At 47.0% G+C, this 20,725-nt stretch overlaps 1 protein-coding gene across 1 annotated transcript in view; it reads right to left on the reverse strand.

The window, feature by feature from the left end:
• Positions 1-20,725, reverse strand: part of ZCWPW2 (zinc finger CW-type and PWWP domain containing 2) — a 197,793-nt gene that overhangs the window by 44,487 nt on the left and 132,581 nt on the right. The window contains exon 8 of the mRNA XM_029587073.1: positions 9,969-10,087. Within this exon, the coding sequence (XP_029442933.1) occupies positions 9,969-10,087 (119 nt within the window). The remainder of the gene's footprint in view (positions 1-9,968; positions 10,088-20,725) is intronic.

Genomic DNA, 20,725 nt, shown 5'->3' on the forward strand with positions numbered 1-20,725 from the left:
TCGTCGCCGCCGCCTATCTGCCCGATCAGGGGGGGGGGGGGGGGGGTAGAGTCGGCGGGCCAGTGCGGGGGGCGCGGGAGCCGGGGGTTTTTTATTTTTGTAGGCCTCACGGGACTGCCGGGTCGCAGTGGATGCAGCTGATGAAAGGGGTAGTGGCGGGCGCGCTGGGGAGGGGGGGGGGGGCATCCGGGACGTACTACATCAAGGAAGGTGCCAGGCTTATTGTTTTATTGTGTTTGAGTATCTTAAGCGGTGTCGATGGATTTGTTACACAGTCCTAACTCCTACTAGGGGGAGGCGGTAAACTAACAGGTTAAGGCCGCGGCAAAACAGCGCGTTCCTAAGGAGATAATATCAGCGCCCGTTACAGTATCGGAGGGGAATAGCTAATTCCTTCATTATACAGCTTTTTCGTTCATTTACATGCTGGGTGCGGAAAGGGTTAGGTGTTTATTTTAGGAAGCGCTAAGGACGCGTGAAACTGGAGACTGTATGGCTGGATGGCCTTACTCGTCTGTATTGTGCGCTCCCAGCACGTTACAGACGGGCAATCTTTAACTGCACGTTACTGGATCGACCTGACAGTCAGTCAGAGAAAAAGATTTTTTTTTTTTTTTTTAAATACGTAAGAAAAGCAAACTAAAAATGTACTTGCTTGAGCTTGCCCAGAAAGAAAGAAGAAAACAAACAGCACAGAGGGCAAGCTAACAGGGAACCAAGGGGTGAGCTGTTTCACCTGCTGGAGACAGACAAATACTGAGGGTTCCAGGGTGGGTTCCGTCCTTATATAGGCTACCCTTAGAACTCTGGTCTGTCTCCACCTGCTGGAAGGGGGGCTCAACCCATGGTCTGGACTGATCCGGGTACGTACAGGGAAAGTAGGATTAAATGATCAGTTTTCAGTGGACAAAAGTGAACAGTGAAGTACATCATGGATCTGTACTTGGATCTGCACTTTTTAATATACCGTATTTTTCGCTCCATAAGGCGCACCTGACCATAAGATGCACCATAAGACGCAGAGCGGGAAATTAAAAAGAAATAATAATAATGGTATGCTAAACCGGCTCTGTTTCTGGGCATCTGTGCGTCTTGTGGAGCAAATTAGGGGAGAGCATAACATTTTTTTTGGTCCCCATTTCATTTTTGGGTCTGGGGAGGGCCAATTCTGTCCACTCCCCGGATCAGAAAACGTTTATCGTGCTCTTTGTTGGGAAAAGAAACAAAACAAAAAAAAACCCATCCCAACACTTTAAAGTTAATTAACTACAACCCCCCACCCTCCTGACCCCCCAAGACTTGCCAAAAATCCCTGGTGGTCCAGCAGGGGTCCGGGAGAGATCTCCTGTACTCGGGCCGTCGATTGCCGGTATTCAAAATGGCGCTGATAGCCTTTGCCCTTACTATGTCACAGGGGTTACCAGTGCCACTGGTCGGCCCCTGTCACATGGTAGGAGCAATGGACAGCCGGCACCATTTTGTGGGCAATGAATTCCAGAGCTTAATTATGCATTGAGTAATATTATTTCTTATTAATTTTAAATGTATTACCCAGTCATAATGCCTTTGTATCGTTCCATGGTGAGACCGCACCATGAGTACAGCATGCAATTTTGGTCACTGCATCTCAAAAAAGATATAATTGCACTGGAAAAGTATAGAGAAGGGAGACCAAAATAATAAAGGCAATTGAATTGCTACCCTATGAGGAAAGGCTAAAGAGGTTAGGGGTGTTCAGCCTGAAGAAAAGATAGTTGAGGGGTATATGATAGAGGTCTATAAAATCATGAAAGGATTAGAATGGGTAAATTTGAATTGGTTATTTACTCTTTTAGATAATACAATGACTAGGGGGCACTCCATTAAATTAGCTAGTAGCACATTTAAAACAAAATCAGAGCAAATTCTTTTTCACTCAATTAAGCTCTGGAATTCATTGCCAGAGGATGTGGTAAAGGCAGTTAGTATAGCTGGGTTTAAAAAAAGTTTGGAGAAATTCCTAGAGGAGAAGTCCATAAACTGCTATTAATCAACTTAGGGAATAGCCACTATTTATTACCAGCATTAATAGCATGGGATTTATGTAATGCTTGGGTACTTGTATCCTGGATTGGCTACTGTTAGAATCAGGATGCTTGGCTTGATGGACTCTCAGTCTGACCCAGTGAGGCAACTTCTTATGTTCTTTAGTTTATCTAGGTAACTTACTTGGATAGTCTGTGGCTGAACAATTATCACTATGTTCAGACTTTCCCTTTGAAAACTGGTGCAAAGTTTACAGGACAAAGTACCTGCAGACTTTGACCTATGGTCTACTGGTTAGAACAATGGACTGAGAACCATGGAAAAAAATCCCCTTTCTCCCACTGACATGTCTTGTGATCTTGGGCAAGTCATTTTATCTCCCAATTCCTCTGGTACCCACTTAGATCATAAACTATTTCGGGCAAGGATTAATTGTACCTAAATACTTATCACTACTATATAGTGTGATGTATATCCGGTAGCACTACAAACACAGTAAGTATTATCTATGTGGGCACTTTTACAAATTTTGCCCCCCCCCCCCCCTCCCAAAACAAAAAGTGTGTCTAAATTGTGTAGGGGATAATGAGAGTTATAAATATTGTAATAAATATAGTACATTACATGATTCAGAGCAGGAACTGATCTACAAAATCCAGGTAAAGGGGACTTATTTGATTTTCATAAAAAGCAAATGTTGCTTACCTGTAACAGGTGTTCTCACAGGACAGCAGGATGTTAGTCCTCACATATGGGTGACATCATCAGGATGGAGCCCAATCACGGAAAACTTCTGTCAAAGTTTCCAGAACTTTGACTGGCTCCTATTGGGTATGCCCAGCATGGCACTAACCCTGCAGCCAGCAGGGGTCCCTCTTCAGTCTTATTTGAAAGCTACAGGCAGTGCCGAAAAAAAAAAATAACAAAACGTTACGAACCCAACACTGCGGGGCGGTGGGCGGGTTTCGTGAGGGCTAACATCCTGCTGTCCTGTGAGAACACCTGTTACAGGTAAGCAACATTTGCTTTCTCACAGGACAAGCAGGATGGTAGTCCTCACATATGGGTGAGTACCGTGCTGAGGATGTCCGAACATGCACCAAATGTACCCAACGGCGTGCAACAGGCACAACAACTGGGGTAGAATTTGGACGAGGGCATCCTGAGCCCCACCGGGCAGGCGGAAGGGTGTAGGTACGTTATGTTGGAAATAGGTTACGCAGGACAGACTGGCCGAAGATGGAATCCTGTCTTCTGGCTTTGTCCAAGCAGTAGTGGGCTGCGAAAGTATGGAGAGAACTCCAGGTGGCAGCCCTGCAAATGTCAGGAAGCGGCACCAATCATAGGTGTGCTACTGAAGTCGCCATGGCCCTCACAGAGTGTGCTTTAACACGTTCTTGAAAAGGAATGCCTGCTTGCTGATAGCAAAAAGATATGCAGACCGCCAACCAGGAGGAGAGAGTCTGCTTACCCACAGGTTGCCCTAATTTGTTGGGGTGGAAAGAGACGAATAACTGGGTGCTCTTCCTGTGGGCAACTGTAAGGTCTAGATAAAAAGCTAGAGCCCGTTTGCAGTCAAGGGTATGCAGAGCCTGTTCCCCTGGAATGGGGCCTGGGAAAGAAGGTAGGTAGTATGATGGATTGATTAATGTGAAAGTCCGAAACTACCTTAGGTAAAAACTTAGGGTGAGTGCGGAGTACCGCCCAGTCCTGCAGGAGTTTAGTGTAAGGCGGATAGGTAACTAGGGCCTGTAACTCACTAACCCTGCGAGGTGAAGTGATAGCCAAAAGGAAAATCACTTTCCATGTGAGATATTTTAGGTCACAGGAGTAAAGAGGCTCGAATGGTGGTTTCATGAGCCGACCGAGAGCCAGATTGAGGTCCCAAGAAGGGGCCGGAGGACGTAAAGGTGGCTTGATGTGGAGCAAGCCCTTTAGAAAGCAAGTTACAAGGGGTTGTACTGATACAGGGACATCCACGACACCTTTATGGAAGGCGGCTACCGCACTGACATGCATTCTGATGGAAGATGTCTTGAGACCTGACTCTGACAGATGCCAGAGATAGTCCAAAAACCTTGGGATTGGACAGGAAAAGGGATCAAGGGACTGAGAGGTGCACCATGAAGTGTACCTTTTCCATTTATAGGAGTAAGATTTTCTCGTGGAAAGCTTCCGTGAAGCAATCAAGACACAGGAAACGGAATCTGAAAGGTTAAGTGGTTGAAGGATTAACCTTTCAACATCCATGCCGTCAGGGACAAGGCTTGAAGATTGAGATGGCGAAGGCACCCCTTGTTTTGAGTGATCAGGAGCGGGTCCTTTCCCCAAGGGAATGTGCCTGCGGATGGAGAGATCCTGGAGTATGGGAAACCACACTTGGCATGGCCAGTGAGGTGCTATCAGGATCATGGTTCCCTTGTCCTGACGTAGCTTCACGAGAGTCTTCGCGAGAAGAGGAAGTGGAGGGAATGCATAAAGCAGACCCGTTGCCCATGAGAGGGAGAATGCATCTCTGGGCTGAGAGAGTTTACTGCGAATGAGGGAGCAGTAATTGTCTACTTTGTGGTTCTGAGGGGACGCAAAGAGGTCTGTCTGAGGATATCCCCATTGTCGGAAGATGGAGTTTGCTACCGAGGGGTTGAGAGACCACTCGTGCGGTTGGAAGACGCAACTCAGCTTGTCTGCTAGAACATTGTCCACTCCCGGCAAGTAGGTGGCCCTGAGGTACATCGAGTGGGAGAGAGCTTCCGCCCAAATTTGCTCAGCTTCCTGACACAGAAGCAAGGAGCCTGTGCATCCCTGCTTGTTGATGTACCACATGGCCACCTGGTTGTCCGTCTGAATCAGGATGACTTGATGTGATAGGTGATCTTGAAAAGCCCTGAGAGCATATCGCATTGCTCGAAGCTCCAGGAAATTTATCTGGTATTTGGCTTCCTCTGGAGACCAAGATCCTTGTGTCTGCAAATCGGCCACATGGGCTCCCCACCCGAGGTTGGAAGCGTCGGTGGTGAGAATGACTTGAGCATCTGGCACGTGAAAGGGCAGTCCCTGGAGATTTTTCTGATTCTTCCACCAAGCGAGAGACAGACTGAGTGAGTCGGTGATATGGACAATGGTTGACAAAGGCTAAACAGCTTGAATCCATTGTGACCTCAGAGTCCAATGCATGAGTCTCATGGCCAAGCAGGCCATTGGTGTGACATGGACTGAGGATGCCATGTGTCCCAGGAGGACAAGAAATTGGCGTGCAGTCGCAGTATTCTGAGACTGCAACTGGTGAGCAAGAGACACGAGAGTTAATGCTCGTTGTTGAGGTAGAAAAGCTTTTGCTGCAAGGTGTCCAAGTCTGCCCCAATGAACGACAAGGTTTGAGATGGGATTAAATAGGATTTTTCGTAATTGACGAGAAATCCTAGTGAAATTAGAGTGTGTAGAGTCAAATCGAAGGACGACCAAGCAGCTTGCTGGGTTGGAGCCCTGCTTAACCAGTCGTCCAGATAGGGGTAGACGTGAATACCTTCTTTTCTGAGGAAAGCTGCGACAACTACGAGACGTTTGGTAAAGACTCTTGGTGCAGACGCCAGGCCGAACGGAAGCACTCGGTATTGAGAGTGCTTGGGGCCTACTAAAATCCTCAGGTATTTGCAATGAGTTGGAGTTATCGCAATGTGTGTATATGCGTCTTGGAGGTCCAGAGAGCAGAGCCAGTCTCCTCTTTGTAGAAGAGGTAGAAGTGATCCCAAGGTTACCATCTTGAACTTCTCCCGCTGGAGGTACTTGTTGAGAGCACATAGGTCCAGGATTGGACGAACACCCCCCGATTTTTGGGGGATCAGAAAGTACCGGGAATAGAACCCTAGGCCTTGCTGCAAGTGCGGAATGGGTTCTATTGTTCTTGACTGGAGAAGAAGGGAGACCTCTTGATCCAGAAGAATGGAGTGGTCGGACATTCCCCGCATCTGCAGAGGTGGGGAGTCCGGCGGTAGGGCAAGAAAGTTTAGATGACAGCCCTGAGCAATAATTGCCAATACCCATTGGTCGGTTGTGATTGACTGCCACATGTTGTGAAAGTGGCACAATCGACCTCCCACTGGTATGCTTGGCAGAGGAATCTGGCTGCTGCTCTCCAAGCGGAAGTCAAAAACCTGAAGCAGGTCCTGGTGGGGAGCTACTTGTGGTTTTTGCTTTCGGACTTGGCGAGGTTGAGGCTTTTAATAAGGTCTCGTAGTATGGGACCTTGCTGGTGGTGGATAGGCCTTCCTTGGATGGTAGAACGACTTCTTAGAGTCTTTCCTGAAGGGTTGTCTTAAGGAGTAGTCTGAAGGCATCAAAGAGAGCTGTTTAAGGGTCTCATGATGGTCTTTTAATTCAGCCACCATTCGTTGGATCTGTTCACCAAACAGATTATCTCCTACACATGGTAGGTTGGACAATCGGTCTTGCACTTCTGGGCGAAGGTCAGAAGATTTGAGCCAGGCCCACTGTCTTGCCGAAATGGCAGCTGCAGACACTCTGGTAGAGGTGTCGAATATGTCATAAGATGTTCGAATCTCATGTTTTCCCGCCTCAAATCCCTTGTTTACAAGGGTTTGTAGCTGGTCTTGGAATTGTTCAGGCAGGGACTCAGAGAAGTCCTGTATCTGTTTAAAGATGACCCTATTATATTGGGTCATATAAAGCTGGTAGGCAGCAATTCGGGAGATGAGCATGGCTCCTTGAAACACTCGTCAACCAATGTTGTCTAGGAACTTTTGTTCCTTAGCAGGTGGAGTGGATAAGTGAGGTGTCGCCCTTTTTTGAGCCGACTCTACCACAACTGAGTGGTGGTCGAGCTGGGATTTTTGAAAGCCTGGGGCTGACTGAACTAAGTAGTGTCAGCCTTCCTGTGAACTGGAGCAATTGATCCAGGATTTTCCCAGTTCTTTTTGAGAAGATCAAGAAGTACTTGATGAATGGGAATAGAGGTGATTACCTTGGGGCATCCAGAAAATGGAGTAACTCCATCATCTGGTGCCTGTCATCCTGTTCCGTCTGAAGTTGAAAAGGAACCAACTCAGACATTTCCTTCACAAAATTAATGAATGAGAGGTCCTCTGGAGGAGAACGCTTTCTTCTTTCAGAAGGAGAAGGTGGTGAATGTAAGTCATCGGTGTCTGTTGAAGTATCATCACCCCAAGTGTCATAAGGATCAGCAGACTGTCCAGTAGGACAAGAAGGGGGTTGAATACCTGAAGGCCCCGGGTGAGGCTCCGAAAAAATTGAAAGAATCGCCAGAGGCACCGATGATGGCATGGAAGGCATCGGTGCGGGCATCGATGGCACCGAAGGACCTATCGGCACCGATGGATGAATCAGTGGCGAGGGACGTATTGGCATCGATGGCTGAGGCAAAACTCCCGATGGAGGAATGTGGAACGGTGTTTCTCCTCCCGATGAAGCTGTCATCGGGGAGGGCATCGGAGCCATTAGAGACCCGGGATCCATCGGTGGAAGGGTGGCCATCATCGCCTCCATCCTGGATAGCAGCGGTGCCAGTGCTGCCGGAATCGGGTCGATGACAGGTTCCACAATCTGTGCCAGTGCCGGAGGAACCTGGAGACGTTGCATTGCCTTGTCGATGGCCTCCTGAACCAGCCGGTCCAGTTCTTCTCGGAGACCTGGAGCAAACAGCCCCAGCTCCGGAACAGAAGAGGGAGGCAGAGGCATAGTCGGAGGGACCACCTTTACAGGCGGAATCGCGACTCCTAAACCCCGATCGGGTGAGGGTGGCCTCGATGACCCAGTCGCAGGAATGGTCGGTGCCTTTCCTAGACGGGGCTTCTTCGATGGTGGCTCGGACGGTGGCGAGGTTGATGACTTCGCTCCCTCGACGGTCCGAGTCTTGCGATGTCGATGACAATGTTTCTCCCTGCGATCCCCTCAATCCTGAGGAGGAGTAGCGGGAGTCGATGGCCGTGAAGATGTCAAATGCGGTCGGTCACCGGTCAGTGGTCGATGCTGGCGTGAAGTCGACGGTGCCGGTTCCGATGACGTCGATGCAATGGACGGAGTCAGGGTCTGAGCACGGAAGAGGAGTTCCATCTTCTCCATTCTGGCTTTGCGACCTTTTGGTGTCATAAGGGCACATTTGGTGCAAGTCAGGACATCATGCTCACGGCCTAAACACATTACACAGACTCCATGGGGGGTCTGTGATAGATATTAGGGATGTGAATCGTTTTTTGACAATTTAAAATATCGTCCGATATATTTTAAATCGTCAAAAAATCGTTAGGGCCACGATACAATACCAATTCCCCCGATTTATCGTTAAAAAATCGTAAATCGGGGGAAGGGGGAGGGCAGGAAAACCGGCACACTAAAACCCCCTAAAACCCACCCCCGACCCTTTAAATTAAATCCCCCACCCTCCCGAACCCCCCCCCAATGCTTTAAATTACCTGGGGATCCGGCGGTGGTCCAGAACGGCGGCGATCCAGAACGGCCCCCTCAATAGAATCGTGTTGTCTTCAGCCGGCGCCATTTTTCAAAATGGCCGCCGCATAATGGCGGCGGCCATAGACAAAAATGATTCGACGCAGGAGGTCGTTCCGGACCCCCGCTGGACTTTTGGCAAGTCTTGTGGGGGTCAGGAGGCCCCCCCAAGCTGGCCAAAATTTTCCTGGGAGTCCAGTGGGGTTCCGGGAGCGATTTCTTGCCGTGAATCGTTTTCGTACGGAAAATGGCGCCGGCAGGAGATCGACTGCAGGAGGTCGTTCAGCGGCGGTGAACGACCTCCTGCAGTCAATCTCCTGCCGGCGCCATTTTCCGTACGAAAACGATTCGCGGCAAGAAATCGCTCCCGGAACCCCACTGGACTCCCAGGAAAATTTTGGCCAGCTTGGGGGGGCCTCCTGACCCCCACAAGACTTGCCAAAAGTCCAGCGGGGGTCCGGAACGACCTCCTGCGTCGAATCGTTTTTGTCTATGGCCGCCGCCATTTTGCGGCGGCCATTTTGAAAAATGGCGCCGGCTGAAGACAACACGATTCTATTGAGGGGGCCGTTCCGGACCGCCGCCGTTCTGGACCACCGCCGGATCCCCAGGTAATTTAAAGCATTGGGGGGGGGGGGTTCGGGAGGGTGGGGGATTTAATTTAAAGGGTCGGGGTGGGTTTTAGGGGGGTTTAGTGTACCGGCTCACGATTTTAACGATTTTTCATGATAGTTTACACACCCAAACGGCAACAATACGATTCCCTCCCCCTCCCAGCCGAAATCGATCGTTAAGACGATCGAGGACACGATTCACATCTCTAATAGATATGGTGCGAGTACAGTCCGGGCACCGATGGAACCGCGACGCCATGGCCATTGAAAAAAATCAAGCCGCGGTGCAGTCGACGGCCAGTAGGCCGCAAGGGCCAAACTCGACGGTAATCGACGGAAAACGGATAAAAACTTACCGGAGTACCGCGGTCAAAGAAAAGTTACAGGAGGGACCCCTGTGGGGCAATTTAACTTTAAATAATTCCGTGAGGAAAATTCCTGTCAGGAATCTCTTCAGAGCTCCTAAACCGCGAGGCTACTGCTGCGCAGTAAAAAGAAGACTGAAGGGGGACCCCTGCTGGCTACAGGGTTAATGCCATGCTGGGCATGCCCAGTAGGGGCCAGTCAAAGTTCTGGAAACTTTGACAGAAGTTTTCCGTGATTGGGCTTCATTCTGTGATGTCACCCATATGTGAGGACTACCATCCTGCTTGCCCTATGAGAAATATATAGGTCCTCTAAGGCTTCTAAATTATATTTTTGTTAACATCAGATGTTATTATATTTTTTCATAGTAGATGATGAATTACCTTGTGCCAGAAATATTTCTAAATAATGAATTGCACTCACAAGGCTTAAAAATAAATCAAAGCAGTTTTCATCTGCCAATAAAAGTATATATACATATACCTTTTTTTTGTTTTTCATGACTTCTTTCTGTACAGGTAGTTGAGTCATTTCACCTGGGACTGTAACTTGCTTGAGAACTTGGTCCAGATCTTTTAGAATATTTTCTGTTTCAGAAACAACTAATAAAACAATATTGCTGTTTACAGTGATTCTTCATTTAAACATTAGAAGACAAAAGACAGGCTATTCAGCTAATAAAAGACACACAAGGGCATATATACACTGAATGATCATCTAAAGTTGGGTTATTTTCCTTAGAAAATAGTAGTCAATATTCAGTAAACTAGTGAGCAGCAGAGTTATCTGAGTTAAGTTACCCAGATAACTTTATTCGAATATTCAATGGGACAAGTATCCCACACAACATAATCAGTTAAAGATACCTGAATAAAGTTATCTGGGTAACTTTGCTGCTCACTAGTTTACTGATTATTTAATTAAAAACAAAATAAAACAAAAACAAAGTAGTGCCCAAAGACTGAGTGGTCTCCCCCCATCCCAAAATGATGAAAATTGCAGCGGAGCCAGCAGATATCCCCTAGGTGAAAAACATCTTTTTGAGAGGCCTTCAGGACCTACCTCTCTCACTTTTCCAAAATGATCTTTAACCTGTAGAGGTGTTGCTGAGGCCCCCTCTTGGACCCAGAAAAGAATTCTAACTTATAGTCTGGCTAAGCACCTGTTTCCTAAAGCCCTCACCTTTGAACCAAAAACAATGCTGTCAGTGAATAGACCATTCAGAGCATGTTGTGCAGACCAACTGCAGGTCTCTTCAATAGCAGTGGGTTTATGAACCTCTTAACTCTCACTGGGTTTTTTTCAGAATTGTTTGGGATTTGGTGGTGGGAATTGGCGGAATTAGGTGCTCAGCAAAGCTGTAAATTCAAATTCTTTTCGAGGGCTGGAAGGGGACCCTGGTAATAATGCTACAAGTTAAAAGTCATCTTGGGGAGGCAGGGTGAGGGGGGGAGGATATGATGTGATCTTGGTGACTTTGAACCTTGTTTTCACAACTACGCTTTTGTTGCTGGCAGCTTATGCTTGTATCATGATCCTGAGAAAATGTTTCTGAAGGTACTAGGTAGGAGGGGGCATTCAGTTAACAGTTTTCCTAATTGTAGAGAGGGCAGGGGGAGGCCAGTACTGACCCATCATACTTTTCTTTAAAAAAAAAAACTACCTGGAATAGTTTGAGGAGTTTAGGGTATGATTGGCCCAGCAGAGTACCTTTTTGTTTTACACATTGGGAGCGGGGAAGATGGTAATTGCACTGACAGGCTCGCATAAGCCTTTTTTTTTTTTTTTTAAAGACTGTTGCCACTTAATCAGCTATATTCTTTTGCATATAGCTGGTTAAGTCTAAAGTTATCCAGCTACCTTTAGCCGGATAACTTTAAACCTAATGGCAATATCCAAAAGATGGCCGATTATGTTTAAAGTTACCCAGTTAAAGTTTGCAAACAACTTTATTTGAGGATATTCAGCAGGATGTTTACCCCAATGAATATCCAGGATAACTTATCTGGCTAACATTAGTCAGTGTTATGAGTATTACCCTCATCTTGTCCTGAAGGACCTTCTGACAATTGGTGAAAATGCATAGAATACACCATTGCTCTATTCTGACACAAAAGTATTGACAGCTGATCTGTAGCTGTTCGGATGCGTGAAGCAGAACTTATTAACCATCCGGTTGTCCTCTTAGGCAACCAGGGCAATCACTAGTGTTTCCCAGCCATTGAATAAGTCATCTATGACCCCCTCCATCCAAGGACCACTCGTGCGGTTGAAACAACCAATGTTGAGATGGTCTACCAACATATTCTTAATTCCTGGAAAGTAGATTTCCTGGAGATGGGCATAATAATGACTGGCCCATGACCAGATTTGAAAGGCCTTCTCATAGAGGGTATATGAACCCAGGCCTCCTTGTTTGTTTATTTCATTTATTTGTTATTTATCGTCAAATCAGAAACAAAATCTGCCCAAAGGTGGTGAGCAACATAAATAAAAACAACTGTCACATAATAAAACATCCTTTAAAAACATCTTAAAACATAGCATGACCTTTATACCCACCCAAAACACTCCCCATAACTCAGATCTGCCAATCTCCAAAACCAGCGATTGCAACAATTTATTTTTCTCACTACTCACTATGTCAATCTCCACCACCAGCAATTTCCATAATTTATTTTTCCCACTATTCACTAATATCATCTTTATAGAGAACATAGCCACCTGGTTGTCAGTCTGGATCAAGATTCTCTTGCGTGAAAGCAGGTGAAAGAAAGCCCTTAAGGCAGAATGGATGGCTCATAGTTCCAGAAGGTTGATTTGCAAATTGCTCGCCACTAGGAACCAAGACCCTTGGATCCACACAATGCTGGTTTGTAACCAACCCCTGCTGGAAGTGTTGGTAGAGAGAATTGCTTGATGTGCTGGAATACATAGAAAAAGGTCCACTGTTAGGCCAATAGTTTCATTCACCATTGAAGGGGTGTTCACATTTTGAAAGTTACAAAGATTAGGTAGCATAATGGCTGATAGAGCTGACTCCACTGGCCTTGAAGGACCCACAGAAGATCCCACATGTGCATATGAGTCAGAAGAACTGTATGTACCACCATGGCCATGTGACTCTAAAGAACAAGGACCAACCTTGTTGACATCACACCCCATTGAAGAAAGGACATTACCAGGCCCAACAAAACTCTGACTCTTTCAACAGGAAAAACAGCTACTCCTGAAGTGAGTCTATCCAGGCTTCTATGAACTGTATTGCTTTTGGGACCAAGCTGGACTTGGAGAAATTGACCAGGAATTCTAGGGACTGGAGAAGTCATATATTTCTGCTGAGGTACTCGAGCACTCCCACCAGGGTTGGACCTATCACTAACTAACAGAACAGATGGGGGAACACAGACAATTACAACTGCAAGACATTTCATGAACACTCTTGGAATCATGGACAGGCACTTAGAATTGGTAATGCACATCCTTCACTATGAATTTGAGGAATTTTTGATGAACGGAGTAAATGGAAATGTGTGTATAAGAATCTTTCAGATCCAGAGCTCACATCCAATCCCTCGGTTGAGTGAAAGGCAGAATTGACTAGAGGGAATTCATCTTGAATCTCTCTTAGACCAACAATCTGTTCAGCTTTCATAAATAAAGAATAGGCCTCAATCCACCTGACTTTTTGGGGAATTAGAAAGCAGCCAGAATAGAATCCCTGGTCACAATTCTGAGGTGGACAAAGCTTGATCGCCTTCTGCTGAAGACGGCAGGCTATTTCTAACTGCAGCTGACTGAGAGGGGTCAGAATTTAAGACTGATCTCCATTGGGATGGAGATGGGTGAGAGAAGTGCAAGTGGTATCCAACTTCACAGCTTTCATAATCCATCTGTCCTTAGCAATGTGGGTCCATTCCAGAAGGAAGACAGGTCTCAAGCCTGTCAGAAACTGGCCCCAGACTTATGCTGCGACCTCTGTTGGGCCTTCAGCTGGTGCCTCTCCTTCTGCCAACCTCTAGCAGGTAGCTGTTGTGGCAGCATAGAAGGATCATGATGATATTGAAAAGGACAAGGGGCATCTTTTGAAATATAGCCACTTGTAGGAGAAGTACTGGCATCTGGGAGGGCCAGCTGATCTCTCACCACTGCAGAATGAATTGATGCTTCTTTATCAGAGCCATGGTTTCCTGCACTTTGCCCCAGAATAATTTTTTTCCTATACAAGACATATCTTGTTCAACAAGATATGACAAGTTCAACTCTAAACATTCCTCGAACCCCAAAGAATACCCCAATGAATAACACAAACAATACCCCAAAGAACTCATCAATTCAATTTCAAATCCTTGGCAGTCCAAAAAAAATAAATAAATAAATCAATACCCAAGCCTATGTTTCTATGCCTTTGCCTACATTAGGCTTTATATATTGTATCTATGTTATAATCCCCATATATTTACTTCCAAGTTATTTCTTCCTGTTCATTGTAAGACAATTACTTGTCACTGTTAAAGTTTAAAATGTAAACCGAATTGATCAGTAATTCTGTTATTGGAAAGTCGGTATAGAAAAGCTATAAATAAATAAAATAAATAAATAAATCTGCTAGGCAGTTGTGTTAAGTCTTTGATGGAAGTCACCATGTAAGCCTTTGGGGGACTGACAGATACAGTGGAAGTTCTAGCTGCAGTATTGATGGCTTTTTAGGCAGAACATATGTGATGCTTCTCACACTCTTCCACAGCATGCTGAAAATCTGCATGCCTAGGCCTGACTGACTTAAATGCTTAAGCATTTGGATGCACTCATAAAATATAGCACAATGAACAAATGGTGTGCTGGAAGCCTAGAACTGATCATGAAACTATAGAACACTTTCTTTTGAAATGTATCCAATGCCTTGGGATCTTTTCCAAGAAGTGCACTGGAGTGATCCTTTGTGCACTTAGCCCTGTTCAATTCAGACTCCATCACAACAGTGGCATGACAGCTGAACAACCCTAAACTCAGGAGAGGCTTGAATTCTATTTCAAATCAATCTATTGGGCTTCCAGAAAACATGATATCGATGCCTGCCACATCCTCATTTGCAGATCCTTGAGGAAGCAAAGGATTGGGATGGACATGGAGTCCACCAGAGGTTGAAGAAATTGCAACAAGCCAAAAACATCCATTTTTGAGTCTTGCTCCTTCCTCACATTGATAGACAAAGCCTTCGCCAATTTATCCAGAAAATGAGAGTAGCTGAAGTCTTCCGAGGAAACATGCTGAGATAAGTCAGGTGGGGGATCTGAATCCCTGTGGAATACTCCTCGCCTTATTATGGAGGGGTGCTTAAACAGGATTCCAATGATGAGGAAGGAGATCTTGGAGGAGACCTCTGCTGATCTGAGGGGAAATGACTGGTAAAGACTCAAAATGAGCTGAACCCCTTCATTCCCTTTTGATCCATGAAGAGACTCCCCGTGGGAAGATGAATCCCCCACTTCAGGATAGGGACTCACTTCTACTGCTGGCAAACCCTTAGATAAAAAATGAGCCTCTTGCAGACTGTTAGGCCCCACCGTGAGGGGAAAGCTCCTCCATCCTGAACAAGATGGCTCCAACATCCCTCTCTGGTTCTCACGGCTTAAGAAGGCAAATCAATTCTTCACTAACTCTGACAGCTGGGCATCCATTAGTTATAGCATTTTTTGTACAGGAGTTGGAGGAAAGAATTCCTCTTTGGACACCCATATAGACTCATCCTGACTGAGGGCTGACAACACTGGCTGTGCCAAAGAATTCAGAACCACAGTAGTTTCAGATATTGAAGCAGTAGGAATTGACATTCCCATCAACTGTATCAAAGTGTCCCACTGTCTGGCACCAGAACTGACCACGGTGCTGCCAAAACCACCTTTTACAACAAAGCTCTATCCGCTGTAGAAAAAGGTTGCTTGTCTTTTGTGTGGCTAAGTGTGCCTCTCCAATGACATCAAAATTGTCTTTGCTTTCTGCACCAAGGGACAGGACTTTCCTCTTCTTTGGCACCAAGGGAGATGATCCAGGAGAGGACCTCTCACTTCACTTAGGTGCTATTCTCCATGTCTTTTCCAACACAGTGGTCTTCCGTGCCATATTTAACTTCTATCTGTGGTAGATCTGGGAACTGGTGCTGGCGCGGGGGCTGGGGGGGATGGAGGGAGCATTTCCTGACTTGTGAGAAAGTGGGGAGAAGAATCGTGTCTTGATGTATTGTGGCACCAACAATCTGACAACAACTCCGTAATGGAGAAGGTTTTCATGGGTAATGATTCAGATGGACTGAATTAAATCACTGTGAACCTAGAAGATGTGGTAGGCCTGATTGACAAACTGAAGAGTAGTAAATCACCCGGACCGGATGGTATACACCCCAGAGTTCTGAAGGAACTAAAAAATGAAATTTCAGACCTATTAGTAAAAATTTGTAACTTATCATTAAAATCATCCATTGTACCTGAAGACTGGAGGATAGCAAATGTAACCCCAATATTTAAAAAGGGCTCCAGGGGCGATCCGGGAAACTACAGACCGGTTAGCCTGACTTCAGTGCCAGGAAAAATAATGGAAAGTGTTCTAAACATCAAAATCACAGAACATATAGAAAGACATGGTTTAATGGAACAAAGTCAGCATGGCTTTACCCAGGGCAAGTCTTGCCTCACAAATCTGCTTCATTTTTTTGAAGGAGTTAATAAACATGTGGATAAAGGTGAACCGGTAGATATAGTATACTTGGATTTTCAGAAGGCGTTTGACAAAGTTCCTCATGAGAGGCTTCTAGGAAAAGTAAAAAGTCATGGGATAGGTGGCGATGTCCTTTCAGGGATTGCAAACTGCCTAAAAGACAGGAAACAGAGAGTAGGATTAAAGGGACAATTTTCTCAGTGGAAGGGAGTGGACAGTGGAGTGCCTCAGGGATCTGTATTGGGACCCTTACTTTTCAATATATTTATAAATGATCTGGAAAGAAATACGACGAGTAGATAATCAAATTTGCAGATGACACAAAATTGTTCAGAGTAGTTAAATCACAAGCAGATTGTGATAAATTGCAGGAAGACCTTGTGAGACTGGAAAATTGGGCATCCAAATGGCAGATGAAATTTAATGTGGATAAGTGCAAGGTGATGCATAGAGGGAAAAATAACCCATGCTATAATTACACAATGTTGGGTTCCATATTAGGTGCTACAACCCAAGAAAGAGATCTAGGTGTCATAGTGGATAACACATTGAAATCGTCGGTTCAGTGTGCTGCGGCAGTCAAAAAAGCAAACAGAATGTTGGGAATTATTAGAAAGGGAATGGTGAATAAAACGGAAAATGTCATAATGCCTCTGTATCGCTCCATGGTGAGACCGCACCTTGAATACTGTGTACAATTCTGGTCGCCGCATCTCAAAAAAGATATAATTGCGATGTAGAAGGTACAGAGAAGGGCTACCAAAATGATAAGGGAATGGAACAACTCCCCTATGAGGAAAGACTAAAGAGGTTAGGACTTTTCAGCTTGGAGAAGAGACGAATGAGGGGGGATATGATAGAGGTGTTTAAAATCATGAGAGGTCTAGAATGGGTAGATGTGAATTGGTTATTTACTCTTTCGGATAGTAGAAAGACTAGGGGGCACTCCATGAAGTTAGCATGGGGCACATTTAAAACTAATTGGAGAAAGTTCTTTTTTACTCAACGCACAATTAAACTCTGGAATTTGTTGCCAGAGGATGTGGTTAGTGCAGTTAGTATAGCTGTGTTTAAAAAAGGATTGGATAAGTTCTTGGAGGAGAAGTCCATTACCTGCTATTAAGTTCACCTAGAGAATAGCCACTGCCATTAGCAATGGTAACATGCAATAGACTTAGTTTTTGGGTACTTGCCAGGTTCTTGTGGCCTGGATTGGCCACTGTTGGAAGCAGGATGCTGGGCTTGATGGACCCTTGGTCTGACCCAGTATGGCATTTTCTTATGTTCTTAACTCATTCCAGGAAGAGGAGGAGTGGCTCCACTGCCCTACCTCACACTGAGGCTTTCAGCTCTTACCCGATGACACCTTCCACAGGGTCTCCATCTTCAATGCTCAGTTTTGCTGTGCCCTTAGAGACGTCTGACCACAACTGTAACAGTTGTAGGCATCATGATCCAGGCCCAAGCAGTGGTAGACAGATTGTATCTTCAATGGTTATCCAGTGCCCACAAACACAGGCTTTAAAACCGTTTCTTGCAATATTGTTGGCAGCGGCAATATAAAAGACATCCCACACCCACAAATACAGGCTTTAAAACCACTGACTGCAGTCTTTTTGACACAAGCAAAATAAAAAAATGCAATCAGACAAAACACAAGGTCAACAAGGCCAAAAGAAAAAGTAGAGAGAAACTGGGAAAGACTGTAAGAGACCATGCGGTAGCTGGATGAAGACTGAGGGGCTCACGGAGCAGCATATGCATGCGGGAACTTCTGCACATACTTAGTAGGACTTAGTGAGCTGTGAGAGCTGGGTCTATATTGCTGCCATTGGATGATGTTACCCACAGATTATGGCTGATTCATGCCTACTTGTTGGTGCAACACTCCCCCACACACACAAAAAATGCTCAGTAGACTTCCTAAATCCTTTAATCCATGCAAGGCAGAAGGCAAAGGCTAGTTTGCAATCCAAACTGTGCAAGGCTTGCTTATCTTCATTGGAATGTGTTCTCAGGAAAAATGTTGAAAAGACAATTAAGATAAAAATTTGTCATAGCCTTAGAATGTGCATTAACACCACCCTGTTCTTATTAGTATACAATGGGCACATTATTATGGCCTGGAGCTCACTGACTCTGTAGAATGTATGTGCCATCATCCGAACAGCAACCTTCCAGATCAAACAATTTAGCCCACAAGAACCAGAGGCTCAAAAATGGCTTTATTAAGCTGTGTTAAAAGCACATTGAGATCCCAAAACACTGCAAGTGGCTTGATGGGAGGCATCAAATGAAGCAAGCTGTTACGGCCCTGGGCCGTGCCCCAGGTCCCCTACTTACCCAGAGGCCGGCTCGGGCCGCCGAAGATCCGTCGAGGCCTGTTCAGGCTTCTGCCATGGCGCTCCCTCCTCGAGGGAGACGCCGGCGTTTCGCCGTGGCTGGCCCCACCCCATAGGCGCGCGCGCGCGCAGGGGCTGGGGATTTAAAGGGGCCAGCGCGGCCCCTTTAAATCCCCAGCCCCTGCCTCTGGGCCGTCCCAGGATGACATCAGACGCCCAGACTATTTAAGCCCTGCTTCCTGGTTCCTTCTTCGCCTTGCAATGAGGTTCCTCAGGTCTCCTGAATGCTAGTTGCTACGTTCCTTGGATTGCTCTTAGTCTTCGACCCGGCTTGACTCCTGACTTATCCTCCGTCTTGTCCTTTGGTTCCGGTATCTCCTTCTGACTTCTGGTTCTGACCCGGCTTCGCCCACGACTTCGTCTTCAGCTTCTGTCCCTGGCTTGTCTTCCTCCGATCTCTGGTTCTGACCTGGCTCTGTCCACGACTCCGTCTCCTGTCTCATCCCTGGCTTGGTTCCTCCTGCGATTCCTGGCTTCCGACTCGGCTTCGTTCCTGGACTCCGACTTTGGCCATCGTTGCTCCTCTGGTTCCTGGTGTTCGCCGGCCCCGAAGATTTGCCTAAGTCCCAGCGGCCGGGCCCCTACAGGCTCCTCCTGGGGGGGCTCTGGCTTCCAGGGTGAATCTCCAAAAGTCCCAGCGGCTGGACTCCTAAGGGCTCCTCCCGGGGGAGTACCGGTCTCCAGGGTGAAGACTCTTCAGGCACCAGGGCCCAACGTCGTCCGTTCTTCCTCTGGCTGCCGAGTCCTTGGTCGCATAGGACTCCGCCTTAGTCCAGTGCCAAAGCCTTCTCCGAGTTCCCTGAACCGCCTCCCGGTTGGGACGCTTGCTGTTGACCTCTACAGCGCTCCATCCCCTGTCCCAACCGGCCCAAGGGTCCACAACCGTAACAGTTTGCAAGGCCATGGACCCGGTGGACCTTGCAGGCTTGAAGGCCATCCCCGGTATAGCCCAGAAGCTACAACAACACAAGCGTGCCTCGATACCTTGATGGCAATGGTGCAAGCCTTAGCCAACCACGTCGGTGGAGCCACTGCTGCCAGTTCCATGGCATCTGGAGCTGGGCCCTCCGCTGCAGCTGTAGTCCCTATCCAGATGCCGGCGCCTTCGCGGTTCTCAGGAGACGTGGGGCGCTGCCGAGGATTCCTGAACCAGTGCTATATTCAGTTCGACCTTCTCCCACTTCAGTTTCCAACCGACCGAGTCAAGACCAGCTTTATTATTTCCCTACTGGAGGGGAAACCTTTGGCCTGGGCCTCCAATCTCCTGGAGCGCCAGGATTCCCGCCTGAACAATCTGGTCCACTTTGTTTCCACTTTAGGCAGGTCTTCGATGAGGCCGCTCGCAAACCCACTGCCGGCTCCGAGTTGCTCCAGCTGCGGCAGGGCAACCGGTCCCTAGCAGAACATGCCATGGATTTTCAGACCCTCGCTGCGGAGTTAAACTGTGAAAGCGACAGTTTACATGGTATCTTCTTGGAGAGTCTCTCCCCGAGATTGCAAGATGAACTGGCAGTCTAAGATCTTCCTGATGATCTGAACGATCTTATTGACTTGGCCGGCAGAGTGGACCGCCGCATCCAGCGTCGCTTCCGAGACAGGAGGGCGGTTCATAGGCCTGCTATCTCTGGATCCGCTCCGTCTCACCGGGGAAGTTCCCCGCCAGCATCTTCTGGGACCCAAGACGTTGAACCCGTGCAGGTGGGTCGAGGACCCCTCTCCCAACAGGAAAGAAGGAGACATCGCTCGCTGGGCCTTTGCCTGTACTGCGGTGGAAGAGGTCACTTCCTTGCCCATTGTAGCGAGCGCCCGGAAAACGCTCGGACCTAGTAATTGTTGGGGAGCTCCCCCTAGGTCACATCACTACCGACTCCCCATGCTTCGTTCCAGTGACCTTACTTCTCCCGGAGGGAGAGTTTGAGACCCAGGCCCTAATCGACTCTGGGGCTGGAGAGAACTTCATCCTTCAGGAGCTAGCTCGACAACTCCGGATTGGGGTGCGACCCCAAAATCCTCCGCTTCGCATTTCCTCCATCCAGGGGGGACTCCTTCCAGGAACCATTTCTACACGCACCCAGCCACTCACCTTACGTACTGGCGTTCTGCACCAGGAGGAGATTTCCTTTC

This window comes from Rhinatrema bivittatum, chromosome 2, assembly GCF_901001135.1.
Source record: "Rhinatrema bivittatum chromosome 2, aRhiBiv1.1, whole genome shotgun sequence".
NCBI lineage: Eukaryota > Metazoa > Chordata > Amphibia > Gymnophiona > Rhinatrematidae > Rhinatrema > Rhinatrema bivittatum.